This window comes from Tenrec ecaudatus, chromosome 5, assembly GCF_050624435.1.
Source record: "Tenrec ecaudatus isolate mTenEca1 chromosome 5, mTenEca1.hap1, whole genome shotgun sequence".
Lineage (NCBI taxonomy): Eukaryota > Metazoa > Chordata > Mammalia > Afrosoricida > Tenrecidae > Tenrec > Tenrec ecaudatus.
The window spans coordinates 173480382-173504705 of NC_134534.1; the positions used below are offsets into that span (position 1 = coordinate 173480382).

The following is a 24324-nucleotide window of genomic DNA, read 5'->3' on the forward strand; positions in this document are numbered from 1 at the left end:
AAATTAATGAGTCCTCCTAATTCAAGAGAAGATACTGTACATTAAGCTCATATTATGGTAGAGAATTAATAGGACCAACATAAGTATTCCAATTATAACAGCCTCAAGGTCATCAGCAGGGAGCCCAGGTGGCATAAGAGGAAGCCCAGGTTACATGTTGGGCTGTGATCTGAAAGGTCGGCAGTTCAAAACCACCAGCCACCCCACAGTAGAAAGGCAGGGCTTTCTACCTCCATCCAGGTTTCCGTTCTCGGAAACCCACAGGTGCACTTCCACTATGTCCTGTAAGGTACATGGACTGGATCACTGCATTTCAAGGTAATCAACACCTGAGACCCTTTGGTAAGTCATGTTAGCTTCTTTCTTGTCAGCATTTGGAAGTCCAATAATTTGCTCAACAGAAAATATTATCTAAATTAAAACTGTTAGTGAGGCTACATTAGAGTTTCCCACTAGTCTCGAAGGCAGTTTGTCTTTCTGCTGGTTAATCTCAGAAAATTAGTCAAGTAATAGGATTTCTAATAGGATTTCTCAAATGGCGCTGTGGTGTTTCCGTTTAGAGGGGGCAGTGGCTTCGGGTGCTCGGCCCACCTCCTGGCTCCAGGCTTTCCCTCCTCACACCCATTCAGACTTCTTGGCTCCCAGTCGGGCCTCACTGCTGGAATTGGACAGGCGGTCCTGAGGCTGGAGCTGGCTAGCGGCATACTGCCCCGTCAGCCGGCTTCGGGGAGCTGAGGGGGGCCCTTCCCTCCCTGGGTCCTGAGTGGCCCCTCTGTGGCCTCTGCCCCGGAGCCCTTGATGGGCACTGGCCAGCTCCTCACTGGCCGAGGACACCACCTCCCTCCCCTCCTCCTCTGGAAGCTCCATCCTCCCGGACATGCCCGACTTCTCACTGGGGCTGTGGAGGTGGGGTCGGGCGTCCTTCCCTGTGGCCCACAAGCCTGGGCACGTGGGCACCTTCATCCCCTCTCCCTCCTCCCACGCAGCGTCCTTGCTGATGGGCCCCATGAGGGAGGGCAGGGCGAGGTGCTCCCTCCTGCGGGTAGCAGCGGCCCGCTGCCTGCGCCTCATCCTCCGCACGCTGCCTATGAGGTCCACGAAGCTGAGGAGGAAGGACAGGGCGCTGACGCCCCAGGTGAACAGCATCATGATGGACTTCTCCGTGGGCCGGGAGACGTAACATTCCACCTGGCTGCCGCAGGGCGAGGCGGCGCAAGAGAATTTCTCTGGAACCACGAAGCCAAAGAAGATGTAGTGCAAGGTCCCGAACGCCGCCTCGATCAGGATGCGGAGCAGCAGGTGGGTGACATAGCCGGGGGAGAAGTCTGGGATGGCCAGCATCCTCTGGGGCGGCTGCGAAGGGCCCCCTGGACGGCTCTCGGCCCGGGAGAGTCGGAAGACCGCGTGCATGGCTCCTCGGTGGAGCACGTAGACGCCGAAGAGCGAGAAAGGGAGGAGGACGGACACGCTCTGCATGAGCCAGAAGCGGAAGTGCGACACCGGGGAGGAGCTGTCGTAGCAGACATTAGCACACCCTGGCTGCAGAGTATTGCAGACAAACCGTTCCTGCTCGTCGTGGTAGATGGAGTACCCTGCCAGAATGATCACCAGCATCCTCGGCAGGAGCATGACGACAAGCCAGAGCTTTCCTAGGGAAGAGGAAGCAGGAATGAGCAGCAGTGTCCTCCCTGGGCAGCTGAGAAGGATTTACTGGGGCCAAGAACAAAGCAATTAACGAGCGCCAAGAAGCACCTGTTTATGTAATCACAGAGACAGCCAGTCGGCTCAGTTGGCAAACATGTATCGAGCCCCTAAAAGGTGTCAGCCGCTGTACTTAACCCTGCTTGTAAAATGTTGGATGGTTAGCAAATTAAAATGGGCTTTCTATACTATGAAATATTCTCATCTCAGCCTGCTAGGTCCGCTTTTGGGTAATTTCCCACGCACTAGACCACCTAGAAAGGATACTTATAAACCAGATCTGAGGGTGTCTGCACAGTCCTGTAACTGTATGGGTCTAGTACATTAAGGCATTCTATTTCAGTAAGTCGTCTCGATCTGTGATCATGATCCACCGATCTCTGTTTAATTACAGGGTTTGTGCTAAATGTTGCTCTGTCGTCCTTCAAATTGAATTTCGTTAGCAACATGCCATTTTTTTCACAGGTTTCAATAATGCAGACGTTTTCCCTTTTCCAATTAATATTAATTCTTCGAATCATCATGAATAAATGAGACCAGCCTAGAAAACCAAAGTAATTTCAAAGCTCTATTTTCATGTGACAGTCCAATTGTTAGGGAACATGTTTGAGACGCTAAAGAATTTGTAAATATTGCATCACTGATATCTGAAAACAAGAAGTCATCTAAACTCTCACAATAATATCACTATGTGATATAACCCTCGAATCAAACTTTTAAGAGTCCATTTTTTACGCTTTATACAGTTATGAGAAAGTAAAGTATCAAACCACCATGCCTCAGGCTATCTTAAAACTGTTCCAAATTCTTTTTTTTTTTCTGTGACATCTGAACTTGACTTATGTGAAACAAACTAAGGCATCTTTAGTTCTTTGGTTGTTGTTGTTAAAAAAATTAAACTTACATTGAGATTTTGGTTTCTTTATACTGGCGAATATACAAATCTGCATAAATTAGCGTTCGTTAATGGATCATTAATTAAACTGTCGAGATGAAATCTTAAAAGATGAACCAGAGAAGAAGCGGAATGTCAGCATTCCCTTTCTGAACTTTTACTGTCCTGTTTCTTTTCCTGCTATTGTGAGCCAGAGATCACTTACACCAAACTCCTCCCCATCTGCTTAGCCTTCACACAGGACCCACAGATGCCAGGGAAGAGATTCGGTGAGAGAAATAAAATAGCATAACTTCTCTCCTGACTTCTTATCAATGAGGAAGAGGGAGGCTGGTATCCCCAGCTCCTTGGACGCCAGCAATAGACAGGCCTTGCTCTACAAGCGACCAGCCGAAGTGAAATTAAGGAGTAACTGGATCTTTTGCGAAGCCCTCACTTCCAGACGGGCAAAGAAGAAAGCAAAAGAAGAAGACGTTTGAAGGGTTTGTCTTTTTTCCCAGTACTCACCCACAAGAGTCACATTGTAATTTAACGTGATGATTAGAAAGCCCAGCAGGTCCAAATGTCCCATGCTTTGAGACCGTCACAAACTCCAGGCTGCTGGAGACGCGGTGCTTCCCACAACGTACAGGAATCGATCTATTTTAGCTGCAAAAAGACTTAACTGTGAGGCTTGGCGATATGGAGCGGAAGGGTTGAGCACAGGAGGAAGTAGCCAGTTTCAATGACTTCAGGTTTAGAAAGCCCAGAGCCGTTTGCCTCTGAGCAATGCATTCCTGACAACTGCCTGGACCAGAAGATGGTCCTGTCACACTGTGGCTATTCTTACCCCGAGGGGCATTCCAGGCCCGTGGCATTGCTCAGCTGCCTCGACCAGGAGAATCAGACATTTCAGGATAAAATAGAAGTGACTGCTTTTAACTCAGAGAAGAAAACGTCTGTTCACCAGCCTAGAGACTTCTCAAGGAAAAGACTGTGCCCTCCTGGAAGATAGTATGCTGAATGGAGGTCGATCCCAAATGGACATTATATCAACGGTTCTCAATCTGTGGGTCGAAAGACCCTTTCTCAGGGGTCGCCTTAGACCATTGGAAAACACATATTTCCGATGAACTTAGGAAGTGAGACACCGCTCCTCTATCCGTCTCCAAGTATGTCCACCCACATGCAGAAACGCCCTCATAGGAGTACCCGGCGTGAAGCCTGTTACCCATGCTACACCATGCTTCAAGACAACATTTCATTTATTTGTCATTAGAAATAAATACTTCACAATACATAATTACATATTTGATTCATCACTATGCTTTAATTATGTTCAATTTGAAACAATGAAAATACTTCCTGCATATCAGATATTTACATGGTGATTCATAACAGTAGCAAGATTACAGTAATGAAGTAGCAACGAAAGTAATCTTGTGGTTTGGAGTCCCCACAACATGAGGAACTGTGGTAAAGGGTGGCGACATTAGGAAGGTTGAGAACCCTATATTTCATGATCTCGAAGTGCCTCTGGCGGAGAGATGATGGGAAGTGAACAGTGATTAGCGGAGGCAGGAGGGAGTCGCGGTAGGAGCATGGAGTGTCCGTGTGGGATGGTGGGGATCTGGTCATGGATACTGATGACATTTGTCCACATGGTGGTTGATATGATGGGCGCCACTGAACAGTAAACAGGAAAAACACTGTTTTATGTCTTTTACGGCAACTTTGAATATGGGTGTTTTGCTCTTGAAAATATTTCTACAGCCCTCTTTGTTTGTTAACCAAATCCTAAAATGTCTCGCCATGACTCTAATGCCCTTACCCTGATTCCTTTAATGTGGACGCAGTATCCGTCTGTACCCTTGACTCCTGTTCCACTCTTAGACTACAACACCGCTATTTTCAAGTTGTTCCCGGTCAGGATTAGTGAACCCAGCTCTTCCCCTGGAGGCGACAGACCTGAGCTGAGTTCAAGCTCTAGGATTAGTCACTCCAAATTAAGTCTTTCCAAATACCCTCCTCTTACAAAGGGGAGACTCATGCCGCTTGGCTAGGGCTCGGGTGAGGCTCCCTGAACACAAGGATCGGCAGCACCTGGCACAGAGGGGACCTGGAATGCCTCCCACTAGAGACACTGCACTCCCTGACTGGCCTGTCAAACCTTCATAGAATACCTCTTCCTTTGTCTCCTGTAGCCCCTTCTAGCCCAGGACGGCTCCCATTGAATCTGCTTAATAAACGTCCTTTAAGTTTGCGGGAAAATATCCACACGGCATAGACCTGCTGGCATCAGTCACACCGGCATCAAAATCCTACCGATGCTGTCACCTTTGTACCTGGGAAGACTGTGTCCTGCCAGGCAGGGGATCTGTCATCAGGAGGAAGATTGTGAACTTGAAAAGGAATGATTTCAATTTTCCATTAAAGCTATTCTTTCTATTCCAATCTTTTCTTCCTTTCTGACCTATGCTTGACTTGAGTAATAGCCCGAGAACGATTCCCAGAAGAGAGGGGCAACAAAGCCGCCTTCATCCGTACTCACCTGCCACGGTCCCATCTGTGAAACACATCCTGACCCCCTTGAAAGGAACAGTAGTTCTGCTATATCTGAGCCCAATGCTTTAACAAGAGCAGTGAATGTAGCAAAATTGAACTTAAGTGAAAATATTTTAGATGGTTATATGGCTCAAGTGTGAAAGAATGAAAAGCAACTTTGTCTCCTAAGAAGCTATTGATGATATTGGCTTAAAAATGTAAACATCAGAAAGGCAATGACTGCATTTTGCTGGGTGATGTGAATAGCCTATTCCGAGAGTCCTATTTAGAGTTTCCATGAGGCAAAAGGGACTCAATGGCAGTGCGATTGGTTTTTTGGTTAACTTTGGGCAAGTGACCAGAGCTGGTCCAGCCTTCGTTTTCTCATTCGTGAAGTAGAAAATAAATAAATAAATGCTGCCTCCAACCTGCTCCGAGTGGCGGCGATAAGCAACGTGAGACCCTTCAGCCATAACCAGGAATGAAATCCTTACACAAGTTGTAACCTGGATGAACCTGGAGACCATTGTTACATAAAAGAAACCCCCACAAAAGGCTACATACTGTGTGAATACACTGATGTGAGATACTCAGAACAGGCCAAGCCATAGAAACAGAAGGCAGAGGGGTAATTGTCAAAGTTTGGTAGAGAGTGGAGTGTGATTGCCACGTGGTTGCTGGGTTTGACTCGGGAGTAATAAAAATGCTCCGGGGTCGGATGGAGATGATGAAGGCACCACGCTGGGAATGTACGAAATGCTAATGTTGGCTGGGAAATGCCAGAGGTATGGGATGTGCATCCCACCTCAAACTTTTTAATGAGACGACAGGCATGGATATGACTCTAAAATAGAGAGCTATACACACGGGCTAGTTCACCTGTAAAGAAGCCCTCCTCTGGGTTTGGAACCTTTGCTGTTCCTTTCGCATCCGACTGTCAATGTGAGCACTCTTATCCTCCTTCCCATCCTGTCCCCTTTCTCTTCTTCCTCCACAGCCACGTTTGTCTCATTCTGTTCTTCAAAAATGGCCTCCTTTTTTTCCTTTTCTGTTTCTCTGACTAGAAGACATTTTAACTCTGACTGTACATTCTCACTCCGAAATGAGCTGATACCAAGGGCTCAAGCAGAAAGCAAATGTTTTGAGAACGATGATGGCAACAAATGTACAAATGTGCTTGACCCAATGGATGGATGGATGGATGGATGGATGGATGGATGGATGGATGGATGGATGGACTGTGATGAGAGATGTACGAGTCACCAATAAAATGATTCTTTTTAAAAAAGTAAATGTTTAGAAAATCCTGATGGCAACATGTGTATAAATATGCTTGATACAATTGATGTATGGGCTGTTGTTATACGAGCTGTAAGAGTCCCCAATAAAATGATCTTTTAAAAGAAGGAAGAAAAAAAGGTGGGATGGAGGGAGGAAAAGGGGAGGGAAAAAAATGCTCACTCCGACGTTGCAGAAAGCAAGATGGATTTAGGAGAGGCAGAATATGAGGGTGCGATGGAAACATCCAGCACCTGCTTATCTCATTACCAACTTCTCCCATTTTTTAAAGGCAGGTGAGCTTTGGTTTGGGCAGGACTTTGTCTATGGTCTCCCCGAGAGAAGAGGCGGAGGACTACTGTGTTCATTCCAATGTAAACGAACCCTGGTGAGCTTAAGGGGGTGGATATGGCGGAATTGTACAAGATACCAGCCCGAGATCCATTTGCAAAATACAGGAAGTCAGCAAACCAGTAGAACCGCGTGCTGTTTCTCCTTGGGTTCACCTCTCTCTAGCTTAGAAGCACTGGCTAATTAGTAAAGCCTCAGCTTTACTCTCTGTAAATTGTGGACAGCAGTAGTTAAGAGGTGTTTTGAGAACTGGAGCTAAGAGAGTGAAAACGCAAGTGCATCACTTGGCTCACAAAGGGTTCTTAATAAATGATAACTGGGGTGATTTGCATTGCCACAGTATTGCAAATACCAACAGGGCCATCTACGGTAGACAAGATTCAGCAGAACTTACAGACTGAGACAGACCTTGAAGGCCTTGAGATCTGAAAATGAGCCAATGAGAGCCTCTGCATCACACCCGAATATGATCTGATGTGCTAGGGGAAGAGGAGGCCCCCAGGTTGGAAAGCACTACCCAATACGACCACGGTGGACTTCGGCATGCCAATGACCGTGAATATGGCACTGGACCGGGCAGTGCTTTGTTTTGACGCACACGAGGTCACCATGAGTCAGAGCTGATTCAATGGCAACAGGAACATTCTGTAGGAAGGATCTCATAGCACTGAGGTGAACTCACACACAGTGGTTTCTGTGTAAAGGGAAGAGACGCTGATGTCAAAGAAGGGTCCATTCACAGTAGCCATTGTTCCCAAATCTCCCTTGGTGTCCCAGGTCCTAGAGAGCTGTGAGAGTGGAGGGATGAGAGTCAAGCCTCCGAGTCTACCCATTTCCATTCCTTTGACTTCAATCAGGTCATCTTTTCTACTTGGGCTTTTTTTTTTAATTGCTTTGAACAAAAATCCCCGTGGATAAAGGAGTCTTCTTCCATAAAGAAAAGTTAGGAAATCACTGGCCTAGATGGAGGTCATTAGGAGAGGCAGCCTAACATCACGGTTAAGAACATGGGCTCTAGGTTTCAACTCCCTGGATTAAAATCCTAGCTCCTACCTGGGAAACCTCTCAATACATTTGTTCCTTGTTGGAAAATCACAGGCCCTAACCCCTCTAATGATTGTGAGGAATAAATGAAAAAGATGCCCACAGGCCTCAGCGAAGTGTCCAGCCAATGATGTACACACAGAAATGCCACGTCCCGTTCTTACTTGCCAAGAATAAGGTGAGGAGCTTAGAGGGGCATTTCTCCCGGGCACAGGAGTCTCTCCTACAGAAACCGAATAGAAAGGGTCATTTTCCGTAAGAATGACAAATGTTGGCTCCTAGGGAATTAGAGTTCAGCTCCTGGAAGACTTAGAAATGATGGCATCTGTTTTGCTTTGGGATCTGTGTGTGTGTATAAGAAATAGCTTAATGATCTAATTTGAGAAATTAATGTTTACCTTGATCTCAGGATCTGAACCACTTTTTCAGGAGGCTGAAGACAAAACAAATACTCTGCAGCTGCATCAACACAACCGACTCACCGAGTCAACAGTTGAAGCTCATCTACATATATAATTCCGTTAACAAAATAAGTATTTCCGATTGCTCTCCTGACCATCTATTCTCATAGATGTAGATAATCTATGGCGAATCTGTGCAGAGCAGCACATACACACTGATGTGCGCATACGCACGCACACACACACATTCCCCTAAGCTACTCTTGCAGCTGAAAATGAACAAACCAGGCAACGGGAGACCCTGGAGAGCTGGTCCAAGGAATACGTTTTCTCCAGGCTGGGTTTGTTCTCACTGAGCCGGAGCCCTGGATCTCTCCTTCTCTAACTGTATTTGTCTTTGGCTTCTAGTGCTGCCAGAACAAATCTTACAAGTGGATGGTCTCGTAGTTTTATCGCTGTTGGGCGTCATGGAGCCAGTTCTGCCTCATCGTTACCTGACGCCCTGCAGAACAAGCCACTGCCCAGTCCCGCGCTGGCCTCACAGTCTTTGCTTTGCTTGATCCCACGGTGGCAGCCATCGTGTCAATGTATCTTCCTGAAGGTCTTCCTCACTTTACCAAGTCTTTTCCAAAGACTATCCTGATGACATGTGCAAAGTGCACGAGATGATGTCTCCTCGCCATGATCCTAAGGAGCATTCTGGCTGTACTTCTTCCAAGACAGATTGGTTCATTCTGCTGGTTCTTCGTGGTACTCCCCACGTTCCTCGCCAGCACCGTAATCCAGATGCATCCGTTCTTTGGGCTTCCTTGTTCGCGCTCTAGCTTTTGCATGCATATGAAGTGATGAAGCATACCAGGACGTGTGTCATAGTCCTCAGAAGGACATCCACACTTTTTAACCCTTTAAAGAGATCTCTTGCAGTACATTTGTTCAATGCAATCTGCTGTTTGGTTTCTTGACTGCTTTTCTATGGGGTTGATTGTGGATGTAAGCAAATTAAAATCCTTTGCAATTTGAGTATTTTTTCTCCATTTGTTATGATATTGTTTACTGGCCCTGTTATGCTTCAGTGTAATCCCTATGGGGTAGCTTTAAAGAACAGGATTTCTTGTCTTATAGTTGTGGAAGGTACAAGTCTAAGTCAGGGCATTTCTTTGTGTTCCTTGATGACTTATAAATGCATCTTCACCTGGGAAGCATCACTCTGCGTTTGTCTTCTCTTTTTCTAAGAGATTACTCAGGAATGATTAGGTTTAGAACCCCTTCTATTCTGGTATAAACTCATTGACATAATAGGGGGTGTGGGGAGGAAAGACCTCTGGAATCAATGCTGATTCATAGTGACCCTATAGGACGGACTAGAACTTGCCCCCTGTGAGTTTCCAAAACTTTAACTCTCGACAGAACTAGAAGGCCCATCTTTCTCCTGTGGAGCAGCTGGTGGTTTTGAACTGCTGACCTTGTAGTTAGTAGCCCATGCATAACCATTGTGTCACCAGCACTCCTCAACAGAAAGAAATCTCTAGTCCCCAAAAGAGTCAGGTGCACAGGTATAGACATTAGAACTTCAACACATCTTTTGGGGGGGGGTGCAGAGGGACGTTGACACAATCTAGTTAACCACAATATTTCCAGCACCAGTTGCTAGGACTTCGCAGCTTCAAGAACTGAGGTAAATATCCTCTTCCTACGAAGACGGTGCCCCTGCAGCCCCGCTGGAATCTGCTGATAGGGTAGTTGGGCTGGTTGTATAAGCAGGGAGCTGTGGTTTCTGTCCCGGGCACAAAAACACTTGCAGACACCATTCTCACCTCAGCTAAATTAAGCTAAACTATAATGTTTGGAGTGAACAACCCTGGTGGGATAGTGATTTACCCACTAGGCTGCTAACCACAAACCCAGCAGTTCAAAACCACCCAATGCTTTATGGGAGAAAGATGAGCCTATCTGCACCTGTCCAGAGTGACAGTCTTGGAAACTCGTAGGGGCAGTTCAACCCCATCCCACAGGGTCACTATGAGCCAGCACTGCCTGCATGGCAGTGAGGGTGGTTTGGGTTTCTAATCGTTGGAAAGTTCCTGAAGCAACACAAATCCGTCTTCTCAGCCATTGCCGAATAGTCCATCCTCCACCAGGCACAAAAGATTGTGCTTGCCGAAGAAAAGTTCCTGAAGGAAGGTGATTAACTATGTAACTTGTCCAGCCGAGACAAACATGTCAGACAAAGGACGCAGGTCAATAAACATCTTATGTTTAAGGCGGTTCATTAGGCTACTATACAACATTACCATGGGGCACTTCTGGGCGTTGTTGGGGTGAGGGTGGGGAGAAAAAAAACTTAAGCTACCTAAACTTAACGCCGTTGAGTCAATTCCAACTCATAACCCTCCCATAGGACAGAGGAGAACTGCCCCTGTGGGTTTGCAAGACTGTGAATATTTACAGAAGTAGAAAGTCTGATCCTTTCTCCAGCAGAGCAGCTGGTGCTTTTGAACTGCTGACCTTTCGGATAGCAGCACAACGTGTAACCCACTCCGTCACCACGGCTCCTCCTCTGGGTCTCAGGACAGCTCGACATTGGTGGTGGCAGTTGCTTTTACGTCCATTCGGGTTCATGGAGAATGAATGTGTTACAGAGAAGAGCAGAGCTTCCTGCCTCTTAAGGAGCCTGGGTGGCATTGTGGGTTATGAGTTGGGCCACTAAGTGCAAGGTCGCTGGTTCGCCCCCCACCAGTGACTCCACTGGAGAAAGATGAGGCTTTCTACTCCTCTAGAGATTGCCAGGCTCAGAAAACCCACAGGAGCCATTCTATTCTGTCCTATGGGGTCACTGTGAGTCAGATTTGACTGGAGGGCAGTGAGTTTGGTTTGGGCTTGGTCTTTTGTCAGAAAAATAATAATAACCTTTGGGCAACTCTGGCAATCCTGGTAGCCATCTGGTTTTGTTTCCTTGGAGCTCAGCCAGACATCCAAGTCTAAATTCATTTTAACTCAACAGGTGCTGCCCTTCAGGGTGAAGCTCTTACTGATGTGAGAAACCAGTTTGCTGCCGAAGCAGGAATGAGTTTCAGTGCAGGAGCTAGAAGACTGATTTAGAAACACTCAGCTCCGAGGCCGCCAGCAGTCAATGCTTGCCCTCACTGCAATGCCTAAACCCACTGCCTTCATAGGACTGTTTTGCTTTGGTTTGTTCTTGTTTTTAGCTCTTCAATAAAAATAGCTTCACTGAGAAAGCAGCTGTCCTGCTTTCAGGAATCCTTGTTAAAAAGATGCCCGTCCGTGCAGCTGAGAGAGAAAACTCAACAAATGGAAAGAGATGCCGGAGCCTCGGGGCTTCTGGCACTCCTGGTCTGCCTCCGGGCTGGAGGCCGAAGTGTTGCTGTTCTCGACAATAAAACTTAATTCAGAGGGAGGCAAAGCATCTGCATTTCCTACTCCCTGCTTCTGTGACACCCCCATGCCCCACCCCACTGCTCCCCTTTGGCCTTTCTTTTCTTCTTTTCTCTTGGTTTTCCTTTCTCTCTCTCTCTTTCCGAAGAGCACACAGTCCGCTCCATCGGCAACTGTACCCCAGTCTGGCTTTGCCTGCTGAGCACCTGCTCTGGTGGCGTCGCCATGAACTGTTGAGCCGAAACCCACGCGGACAGCAGTTGGAACCCCCAGCCACTCTGCAGGACGACCCTGGTAAAGAATTCAAGTCTCAGAAAATCACAGGGGCAGTTCTACGTCACCCTTCAGGGTCGCTATGCGTCAGAATCGACTTGATGGCAATGAGTGAGCTTAGAACCTGACAGGCCGAGGCATGTGCAGAGACCTGGTGGCAAACACCTGTCACTGAGGAGCCAGGGCGAGGTGAGGTTCAATGAGAAACCATGCTGCTTTTCCCTGTCTCCGGAGAAAAGGCAAGTTGAGCACTGGGTGGGTGCAGGCCGCCTCGGAAGGAAAATATGGCCATGGGCTTCCATAACAATGAAAACACCAAAGCCAAAAAGCAAACGCACTGCCATTGAGTCGATGCCGGCTTACTGCAACCCTGCAGAACAGGGCAGAACTGCCCCTGTGGGTTTCCAAAGCCTCCTCTTTCTCTTGCAGGGCAATGGGTGGTTTCCAACTGCTGACCTTGCCGTTAGCGGCCCACTGAATAACCATACTTGCTACCAAAGGCTCCTTTGGTCGCTCTTTGTAATAAAATAGCTTCCTGCTTCCCCTGATCCTGGGCCCTGGTTACCCGAGTCTATTGATTACAGCAGGGAGACATGTATTTAAGTTTTGACCAGCCAGAGTGGGAATACTTTACAAAACACAGAAGGGGATCAGCGAAGAGCTGAAAATAACACACTCCACAGGTTGGGCTCAGCTATTACCCCATTCCTGTAGACTGCTCAGCCCTCTGAGGCCGAGTAGAACACGGGGAAGATTCCTAGGGAAATCCTTACGGGGGCAGGTCACCACACGGTTTCTCCTGTGGTGTTGCGAGCCTCCAACGTTTCAGTGGACAGTTGAGCGCTCAGCCACTGCGCCACCAGGTGCCTGAGGAAATTCCGTAAACTCTGGAAACGTCACACGCTGTCGTGGATTACACATTGGGCTGCTAATCGCGAGGTCAGCAAGGAAACAGAGAAAGCTTTCTTCTCCAGGACAGATTGACCACCTTGGAAACCCAAAGGCGCACTTCTCCGCTGCACTGCGGGGTCTCTCTGAGTCGGCAGGGAGCTGAGATCAGGCATCACCACGCTCCGCTCCAGCTGAACACAGTCTAAAGTAAGTGCTCCCGCCACTGCCTTCCAACTGAAATCCCAGTTTAGGAAAGGAAGATAGCAAACAATAGACATTCAACAACATCACATGCACAATGGTCAGCGTCACATTATAAAGAACTGATCGGGAAACAAGCAGGAAAACATGGTCTATAAAGAGGAAAATTAGTCTACAAATAGCCCCCCAAATAAAAGATGACGATCATGGAATCAAAACCAGTGATTCTCAAGAGGCTCAAGGGTTTAAAAGAAAGCAAACAGAATATGGGAACTGGTTATATTCACATGATAAACATACTTCAGAACAAGGACTATTACTGAGGATAACGAAGGGCATTTTCAATGGGAGATGCCATTCATGGGCCCTCCCTACAGATACCATGACCGTACGGAGAAGGGGGAGAAACGGGGAACCAACTATAATGACTGACGCATATTTTTGCCCCCTCCCCCCTGCCAGGGGACTGCACAACGGTAACGTGGGTAAAGGGCGACAGTGGGCAGTGTAAGATAAAAAAATAATAATTTATCATCTTATAAAGGAGCTGATACCAAGGGCTCAAACAGAAAGAAAACATTTTGAAATGATGGCGACCTATGCACAAAGGTACTTGATACAATTGATGTATGGAGTGTTATAAGAGCTATAAGAGCCCCCCAATAAAATGATTAAAATAACATAAAAAGAATGAAGCTGTCAAGAGACATACTGGTAAAAACAGATTTATGAGCAATGGAATTAGACGAAAAGACATCACGCTCTCAGCTTGAGGTGATCATGCTCCTGTCTACCTCCACTTGGTGCCTGTTGAGATCTGGGGCCAAGAGGTACCCTAGCAGCATCCACTGGCCGAATGCTCTGAGCTGAAGTAAGCAGATTTGCTTCGCCCTGCTCTTGGTGGCAGTTGAGATCTGGGGCCAAGGGCCACCCCAGCAGTGACCCTACTGAAGAAATGCTACAGACCACAGCCCCAGAATTACTGGTCTCCTTGCAAAGGGCTGGTCTTCTTTACCAGGCAACAACACAGCACCTGCTCAGGACTGGTAATATCTACTCTTCTGTTTAATATTGACTTGATTGTGAGATTTGAAACTGTGACTCTTACTTTGGGGGGTTTAGTGGAGCCCTGGGTTTATGTTTTAACCTTCATCCCTACATATATGTATGATTTGATTGCAGTGAATAAAATCTAAGCATTACCAAAAATAAAAGGGGGGGCATTTTATAATAATAAAAAGATGAATTCATTAAGAAGACATAAAAGTCTTGTCCTCATTGCCTAATAATAAAACTTCAAAATAAGTGCAAATACACCTTCAAGAAACAATACATCTACTCTATATGTAACAACATTAAATAAATAAACTCCCTGGCATGGGGACTCATAGCCGTCCAATAGGACGGAGTGGAACAGCCCCTGTGGGTCTCCAAGGAGCTCTGGGAGTGAAGTGGGTGCATGCCGCGCTGTTGACGGCAGCCAGAAGTTCGAACATCAGTCACCCCACAGAGTCAGTCATGGAAACGCACAGGGGCAGTTCCCCCCAACCCACCCACTAAAAGGGTCGCTATGAGTTGGCATCAAGACAGGATGCCAGTGAGTTTGGTGCTGGTAAATGTGTGGGAGTCAAAAGCCTCATCTTTCTCAGTATTTTATATATAATATATAATCACATATTATTACATATTTAATTATTAAACATTTAGTATAATTTATAAATGAGTATTAATAGTAATATTTAATTAGTTATGATTATTGATGAAAATAATTAATTGATAATATTATCTATATTATTGCTTGATTGATATTATTTATAATAATCTATAAAGTATTTAATATATATAATGCTTTAAAATTTAAAGGAAATTATCACAAAGATATTTGAAAGGTAATTGTCATGGATCAAATTGTGTCCACCTCAAATCTGTGTCCATTTAGCTGGGCCCTGAGCTCAGTGACTTGGCAGTTCTGTAATCAATAATGGGCAGTTCCGTGATGACGACTACCCCATGATATGATCAACCAAATAAGAGGATTAAGGGTGGGATGCAACACCCTTAATCCTTTCCCAGTCCAGACTCCAGGAAAGGGGAATTTCCCTGGCATGTGACCCACAATCCCTTCTATTTTATAAAAGGACAAAGAACTGAGCAGAGTTGGGTGGCAGGGGTTGGGGGACAGTGGAGATCAGGCCTACTAGCACCAAGAAAGAGGAGCAGGGAGCCGGATGTATCCTTTGGACCTGGGGGCCCTGCACTGAGAAACTCCTAGATACAGAGGAAGATTGATGCCAATATCAAGATGCCATCTTCCAAGAATGCCGGGCCTACTGACTCTGAAAGGGAACCAGGACCTTTCCCCGGAGCTGGCAAAGAGTGAAAGCCTTCCCCTAGGGAGGAGCCCTGGTGGTGTAGTGGTTCCACATTGGGCTGCAATCCAATAGATCTATAGTTCAAATCCACCAGCTGCTCTGGGGAGAAAGAATGGACTTTCAACTTCCATAGACAGGTACAGTCTCAGAAACCCACAGGGGCAGCTCTACCCTGCCCTATGGGGTGGCTGTCCATCAGCATCAGCTCAGTGATAGTGAGGAAGGAAGGAAGGAGAGCTGACACAATGATTTTGGACTTCCAGCCTTCTAGACTTGTGTTCGTGGAAGCCACCCACTTGTGGCATCTGTTACAAGGTAACCAAGACAGCCTGATACCTGGTGGGTGGCGGGGAGGGGCTGCTCCCTTTTACCCTGCTCCTGGTCAGAGGCAGGTTGGAGGGTGGGGGGCACTAACATGCCGCTTGGATGTTCCCCCTCAGGGCCTGCTTGGGGTGCATATACACCCACTCCAAGTCACTCGGGGCCAATAGCCCCTCTTGCCCCAAGGCTCTTATCTCCATATGCTGGTCCCCTCACTCTCTGGCCTCCATGCCCTCCAACCCCTTGCTCCCTCAACCCCGCCCGCACCACCACCCCCCGAGATTCACACACACACACACACACACACCCAGTTCCACACACATGGGTGCTCTTTTCCATGAGGTTGCTCGTGCCCAGCTATGAACACTTTTGAGATTGTAAAACCTGAAATTTTTCCATCACAAAAACCCACTTGGATTACAAAACGACTTCAGTGTGAATTCTTTCATCATGCAAAGCCAATAACCAAGATATTGGTGAAACTGAGGTACAGGGAGACAGACAGATATAACTACAGGACAAGGGAGAGCCGAAACAGAAATAGCTTTATTAGGGGGAGCTCCCGGATGAGGTCCTGTGACCCAGGTCAGGGAAGTCTTGTTCAGCAGCTGGGGGTGCAGGTTTTTAAAGGGGTGGTGGGGAATGTATGGCAATTAGCATATGGGGACTGGACACTTGACAATTGCTTGTCGACTCCTTGTGGCTTTCTGCAAACCCAGAACATCTGGTTTTACCAGTTATCTTATCTGGGGGCGTCTGCTGCTGCCCTTCGGAGACATGCAGGGAAGCATGTGCAGGACCCTGACCTGCTGCAGCTTAGTCCAAACATTCCAGCCTTTTTAGTGATAAAGGGGCATCAAGATGTGACCTGACTACTTCCTGTTGCTACAGGGCAATGCAGGGAGGGCTATGGACTAGAATGATCTGGACCAGCATTGGCAGCTAAGGGGCTGGAAGGATGTACCAAGAGTTAGTTAGCAGTTAGATTGGATATGTCTTTCATTCATTCTTGAAGGAACTTAAAAGGACAAGGGGCTAAATGTAACAGCAAGCAAATTATACCAGAGGTCCTACCAGGGGCATGACCCCGGACATAACAGGGTTTTCGAATAAGGAGGTGGTTGCTGCGTTGCCCCAGCGGCGACTTTTGATTTCTTCGGCCATGGTTTTTAGCCCTTTTAAATTTTGCTCAACCACTCCCAACTCATTAATATAGAAGCAACACTTTTTCCTAGAAACATGCACATACCCTCTCTGGTCGGCTATGAACAGATCCAATGCACAATGGTTCTAAAGGCTTACCTGTGCCAGGGATGTAGGCTGTCGCTGTAAGCAGGTGAGACTCCGTGGTGGAGTCTATGACTAGCTGGAGTTGTTTAAAGTTTTGTGCTTGGAGCATGCTCTGCCTTCATGCTGTATTAGAAATCTCTGCTACTGCCAGGAAGGAGGCAAAACTGAGGATTGCCAGGGCAGGTAGGAGGACAGCTATGCTTTGCCTTACTAGCCCTGATTTGTTATCACGATACCAGCACTCTGGAGCTGTTGCTGCAGGGAGGCTGGAGAGACCAGGGTGGATTAGGAATGCGGCTCTTCTGGACCTTTGGGTGGGGAGTAGTTAAGCTTGTTCAGCTGAAGCTGGTGGTGGGAGGTCTTTTACGACCCGGCGTCTATCTAGAGTTAAAGCGAGTGATGGGAGTGAGGCACAGGCCTGAATGGATAACCGTGGAATGAGATCATGGTGCCTTGGAAGAAGAGAGAAGTTGGGCTGTGTCTGCTTTAGAACTGTTTTAGGAGGGGCTGCAGGTAAAGGCAAGCGATGCAGACAAGCCGGGTTAAGGGGATGATGAAAAAGTCATAATAGAGGGGGAATGTGGGACAAAAGAGGATAGGGGTCGGGAACTACCAGGTGTACTGGGTTAACAGCTTCGTTAATGAGGAACAGGTCCTGGACCAAGCAATCAGTACCATTTGCTTTCTTACTGGTGAGATTGGAGTGTTGCAGGGAGAGTGGGTAGGAGTGATGAGGTGGTTAGAAAGGAGGCATTGTATGATGGGTTAACATCGGGAAGCAGTGAGGTCGGTCTGTAGGGCCAGTTCTTCCAGGTCAGCTGAAAGAAGGGGAAGGAGCAGAGGGGCTGTGAGACCAAAAGTAAGGCTCATAATTTACTGAGAATGTCTCTTCCCAACAGAGGGGCCAGGCACGAAGGGATTCTAAGGAAGGAATGAGTAAAGGGCTAGTACACCTGGGGCAGGTAGGCTTGCCATCAATACCCATGACTGAGATTGAGGAAGGACTGCTAGCCCTGAAATGAGGGCAGATCAGGAAAGGTAGCCTCTGTGTAAAAAGGACATTTACTCACCCAATATTTTGAGCAATACCTTAGGCTTGGCAAGGGTGATGGGGGGAGGTCCAGTCAGGGTCACCTCAGACTTTGGCCAATCCCAGCAGGGCCAACGGCAGGTCAGGAATTGGAAGGACAGTCCTGCCCTCCCCCCTCTCCCCCCAGGGGAGACGCAAAGGGCCCGTCACTTTTCCAATGACAGTCAGACTTCCAGTGTCCCCTCTGACTGCAAGCCGGGCAGGGTTTGGTTGGAGTTCTAGGCCTGGGGCACTTTTGTGACTCGTGCCCTTCTTCCTCACACTTGAAGCAGTCATTGGTCCCATACACCCTTGCCCTGCACTGCCCCTTTGGGGCCTCTGGGGATCACCAGCTGCGGGGCCACTACTAAAGCTTGGGTTTGAAAATGTACCTTCTGCTGGAACCAGGCATCACGGGCTGACTCTGCCTGCTCCTCGCGGCTGTTAAAAACTTTGAATGCCGTATTCACTAAATCTCAGATCGGGGGTTGAAGGCTTTGCGGGTTAAAGCATTAGTTAAGCGGCTTAGAGGGCAGCTGGATTCTTATCAGGCTTTTGAGTGATCTTCTTAAGTTTATTAAAATTGACTCCTATATGGGAAATGGCCTGAAGCCAAGCCAGGACACACTGAAGCATTTTATCACGGTGGGAATCTGTCTGTCCCTACCTGCTTGATTGTCAGTTTGATAACTCTAACCAGGTTTTTGTCTGAGAACCTCTTAGATCAGAGACGATTGAATGAACCTGGTCAGAGCGCTGTTGAGCACTGAGAAAAATGTGTTCCCCCTTATCTGCGGGTAGGGTAGAGGAAAGACGACCAAAATATCGTTCCAGGACAAATTACAAGCCAGAGTTAGATATTGACACTCCTTAATGTAAGTGGTGGAATCAAAGGAGCCTAAATACTTTTCAACCTGAGCTAAATCAGCGAGGGAGAAGGGAACTTGAACAGGACCACTCTCTCAGTCCCGGCCACTTTGTGGACGGACAAAGGACAAGGGGGATTCTGCGATCGCATGTGTTGCTGAGTGGTGAGGTGCGTGCAGGTTCCGGTTCCTCCAGTGAGGTGGGTGGATCAGGAGAAGAGGGCGTGGAGGGCTCCAGGTGGCCAGAAAAGGGAGAGGGGTGAGTAGGAGGGGACACAAGGTGGCTCAGGCAGGTCTGAAAAGGTAGACACCAGAGGGGGTGCAGAATCAGGAGAAGAGGAGGAATTTTTTTTAGCCAAGAGGACTTGGGAAGGGGAGAAGGAAATACAGAGAAAGGGACGGGAGCACAGAGGAAAGGCGTCCTGGACATACATAATCTCAGACTATTTGTGAGTTTACTGGCAGAAACTGTCGACATTTCAGAGGATATTAAAAACAAAGGTGCAGCAAATGACTAAGTTACTTCCCGGAGCTTTCTGACCTCTCCCTCCTGCCGGTTTCAGAGGGGCAACCACGGATTTGTATGTTGCTTCCCTATCTGGGAGAGGTCTGTCAGAGGCTATGGGTGTTGGCTCAGAGGAGGCTGAGCAGGGAGGGAGCCGGGAAGGGGAGAGAAATTGCAGGGAGTTTGAAGGGTCTGGCTCCGGGGAGGGGACGCTGTCAAGGCACAGTAGCCTCAGCCTTTGGGAGTTGATGGGGTAGCAGAGGGAAGTGAGGGTGAGAGGTACCCAGAATATGGAGGAAGTCTTCCTGGGGGCACAGACAAGGAGTCAGGGGGTTCAGAGAAAGACTGAGGGGAGTACTGTCAGGGGCCTGACTAAGAGAGTGTTTGGCTAAGAGAACTTGAGCAGTGTGACAGGTAATAGAGAGGGATGGAAGTGAAGAAAGACAAAGGCCTGAACATATGGGACTTCTGATTATTTGTGAGTCTGTTGACAAAAATTGTTGAGGTTGCAGAGAATGTTAAAAATAAAATGTGCTATTTTCTGGCTAGCGCAACTCACTGTCCAATCGGCAATGAGGCCAAACTTGGTTACAGAAAAAGACCAGACATTTAGGGCAGAGATGAGGAGCCAAACCCAATTCAGTAAAGTTGGCAGTAGGCACACCAAGGGACTGTCTTTAGGGGGTTGGGACAGTACTTCCCATTGTGTCTCAAACTGCAGGGGGTACGGACAAAGGAGAAGGGCGTCCTCTGGTACCCGTTCGCACCCGTCAGTCAGAAAGCAGTCCAGTGACCCTGAGGGCAACCTGATCAGATTTAGGGACCCAGGGGAGAGTCCTGGACTCTCCTGAACAGGAAGGTTTCCTGGCGTAGATCTGCGGCTTTCACCCGGCAGACAGGGACCTCGGATCAGGAAGAGACACAATGGAAGCCAAGGATGGGGAGGAAGGGGCCTGGCTGTATGGCTGTTAAAGATGGGAGTTTAGTTAGGCCTTTGTTCAGGGTGAGAGTTAGGAGAAGCAGAACATTTTAGAGAAAGCACTGCAGAGCCACAAATGCAGAACACACAAGCAGGAAGAAAGGGCTCAGACACACCCTCTGCTTTCCAGTCCAGGCAGAAGGTGCAGTGACTGCTTGGCCTAGTATTAATTAGGAGTCCTGTTCAGGAGGTAAACACAGAGACAAAAGGCTGGAGGCCATATGAGAGAAGACAGAGAAAAGATGGACATGAGAAACTGACCTTATCGTCGCCCCCCTTTCGGGGAAAGGCAGTTCTTTCCTGCTCCTCTTGGTACTAGGGTTTCAGAATAAACCCCTGCAGCGGCGCCATGTTCAGCTTCCTAGTGCACTTGTTTTTCAGGGCTTTCAGCTAGTTCGCGTATGAGTTTGCTGATCCTCATTGTCCAGAGCCACAAAGAAGACAAACGAGACAGAACGAACATTCACAAAGAGATACTGACCAGAAGTCGCTCATTCGGCCAGGCTCCAGAGGTTCGAGAGGAGAGGAGGGGTGGGCTACATCCTAGCTGAAGCAGAGTTGGGACTGCACGGAGCCCATGTCCAGATAAAGGTGAAACTGAGGTACAGGGAGACAGACATCACTGACAGAACAAGGGAGAGCAGAAACAGAAATAGCTTTATTAGGGGCAGCTCCCAGACGAGGTTCCGTGACCCAGGCCAACAGGTCAGGGAAGTTGCGCTCAGCAGCTGGGGGCGCGGGTTTTTAACGGGGTGGTGAGGAATGAATTGCAATTTGCATATGGGGTCTGGACACTCCGAGAATTTCTTGTCGACTCCTTGTGGCTTTCTTCAAACCGGAAACAACTAGTTTTACCAGTTATCTTATCTGGGGCCGTCTGCTGCTGACCTTTGGGGACATGCAGGGAAGCATGTGCAGGACCCTGACTTGCTTCAGCTTAGACCAAACATTCCCCCCTGGAGAAACCTCACAAAGACTCTTGACGAGATAGATTCACACAGTGGCTACGACACTGGGCCCAGCCACAACTGCAACTGTGAGGGTGATGCAGGAGCAGGTTCACTGTGAGCTGGACTGTTCCAAGGGGCTTGACGGCCCCTTGCAACACCTACAGATTGTCAGCAAATACACTCCTGTGTGGTAAAGACACCTACGTAGGGTGCTTCTGTGACAGCGGCACAGGTACCTGAGAGAACTAGCTTTCTCAAAGCATATGCATTGAGTAAGCATGCTCTCCTAGGTGACAGGAACAAGTCCAGTTTGGCCCTGGAGGCGCTCGCAAGGAGGTGGGAATACAGAACACACACACAGATTAAAAGATGCCTCGTGTTGTATGTTTTCTTACACCACTGCCTGATAGTTTTGGAATCCAAGAAATCATTAAGCTCTTGATTGGAAGTGTCATCTTTCATCTTGAGTGCTTAGCCATACAAATATACTAGTAGCTGCTTAGTCATCTTAGTTACACCCAAGAGCTTACAAGACAGTTCAACTGGACCCCACAGAGATGGGGGAGCTGGTTGAGGAAGGGGGCAAGGGTCATTTTTAACCTTACACAAGACTGGAATCCCCTCCAGTCCACATCCCACCTGGGATGAGCTACTGGGAACCACTCTGCCCATTCTGAGAAGGCCTTGTGCTGTCAGTGGGCTGTGCACTTCAGAGAATACTTTTAAAAACAGAAAAAAAGATTAGTGTTCAGGGTGATTCATACTCATTATGGTTAATTAAACCAGTAAACCCTACAAATCCCCACTTAGGATGAGAAAGGTCCCACTCCTTGGGAAAATCCTTCTAAAGCATATACTCTACACACTTACCTTTGATCTTTTGAAATGTGGTCAGGTTTCTTGAGGAAACTGCCTGAAGGTAGTGTTGGGATTAGAATGGATTAGCCTGAAAGAGCCTTTCCATAACCCAGATTCAGCTAGCAGGAAGGGTTCTTTGTTACCTTGTCTTAAAAAAAATCGAATATATGTATAAGCACCACTTTCCAAGAAAGATTAAAGTAGCTTACCAAAAATCATTCTTTATCGCTTAGCTAGCTCCAGAAAGGAAAAGCAGTTGGCCAAAATATGTCCGTTCTAGTCTTGCCTAAAAATAAGAACTGCTCGATGAAGCTTTTATTAGATTCCCCAACAGCCCCATCTTTGTGTGAAGTGGAAGCCAGAGTGAACTGAGTGGAGACAGAATCCCAACCTCACCACCTCCAACCTGTGTGGCCTCAGCTGGTCATAAAGCCTTATGGGGCCTTGTTTTCTTCATCTATAACCTAGCTCAAAGGTCACAGGTCTCCCAGGGTAAGTGAAAAAATATCTATATTGCTACAACTCCATAGAAACTGTTTTTAAATAAGAATAGCAAAGTGGGAAGTTATTCCTTCTTGACACCTCCTCCACCTAGGTCTAGACACTTCTGACGACAGTGTTCCCATCTTTAAGCCTTTCCCAAAGAGTTCTGTGCCCTTCCACTTAACACCGTGTCAGCATGGGAGTCTGGCCATCCTCCAAAGCTTCCTTTTAAATGTCCCTTGAAGTTTGCAGAACCCAAAAAAGTCCAGGCGGGGCACAATCAGAGCGGTAGCAGGGTGACATACATTTCCCAGTGACATTGTCGTAGGACGGCCCGTGTTTCTCTCAAAGAATGGGCAGGCGCAAAATTCTCCATACAACTTCCTGGACCTTTTCCTAACCAGTGTTGTTTTCCGCTTGCTTCAGAATAAGCATCATGTGGACTTCTAGAAAATCCCTGAAGGTGACCCTTCTGCAGTTGCCTAAACAGTTGTGATAACTTGCAGACCTGATCTCTCGGCCTTGAATTTAACTGGCGCAGAAGATCCCCTTAGAAGTCATCCTTTTGATTGTATTTCTTTTTGAAAGAGACTAATGCATGTGAATTACTGAAAGAACTTGTCTGCAGTTGCCCAAGGATGACACATATCCAAACATATTTGTTTGGCATAAGCCCGTGTATGCATAAGCTGGGACCCTACGAGCAGATATTTTGACCTGTTGCTGTAAGTCAATGCAGACGCACGTGGTTTCAAAATGTGGACCTTTTGGTAAATAGCCAAGTGCTTTACCCACTGCCCCGCCAGGTCCGCACACACATGCACACCCCTCCGCCACTTGTCTGGAAGTGTGTTGTCCTGAGCTTGTACTTGAGTTGCTGTGCTGCTAGAGACCATGACAAAGGCCAGCAGGGTCACCCATGATCAGAAGAAAACGAAAAACCAAGGCCCCCTATTGGGCTAGCAGCACAGGGCCTTAACCGTTCACCCCTCCCCCACCCCCAGGGGCTCTCCTTGAAGCTCCCCTAGCGTTTGCTCTAGCTTGTTTTCTTTTCCTTGTGGCTGGTCTTTGCTCTCACTTGGAAAGAGATCTTGGTCGTCACCTTGATGGATTCGGGGAGGGCACGAGCCGAACCCTCTGCACTGCGGCAAATGAAATCAAATGTTCCCTACCTGGGTGTCCTTTTTGTCCCTTAGGAGGAGCATTGAATTAAAAAGACCAACCCAGGGGACGCTCTGTCGCTAAGTGCCTGGTGTAGGTCAGGACGTGAGCTCGGAGATGAATTCAGCGCGGCTTTCACTTTGAGACAGTCCTGTCTGGGTCTTCGGAATATATCTGTCATGTGTAACCAATAGGCACATCACCTGTCCTCAAAGTACTTGTGACTGTCGGGGTGGCTAGCAGTTGTGTCTTAAAATAGATAGCGTTCCTCATTCCTCCTTCTAGTATTTCGTGGCAGGAAAGAGACAAAGAGAATTACAGGGGAGGGGGCAATAGGAATTAGTCTGTCCCTCTTCATAGGAAGCAGTCTGAGGGGCTTCAGAAAGCTTGGGAGAAACATCCATGATCTTTTCATAACTCTTTCCCACAATTTCCTCAAGCCCCCTCGTACAGACAGAAGGCCCACGCACTTGGACCATGTCATCAGGAGGAGCCAGGTCCTGGAGAAGGACACTGCTC

At 47.7% G+C, this 24324-nt stretch overlaps 1 protein-coding gene across 1 annotated transcript; it reads right to left on the reverse strand.

Annotated features, from left to right (window-relative positions):
- Positions 1-615: 615 nt before the first annotated feature.
- GJD4 (gap junction protein delta 4) lies at positions 616-3167 on the reverse strand. The gene is made up of 2 exons (XM_075550797.1): positions 3104-3167; positions 616-1649 (listed from the first exon to the last, which is right to left on the reverse strand). Exons 1-2 carry the CDS (start codon positions 3165-3167, stop codon positions 616-618), a joined length of 1098 nt encoding a protein of 365 aa, XP_075406912.1.
- Between the last annotated feature and the right edge of the window lie 21157 nt (positions 3168-24324).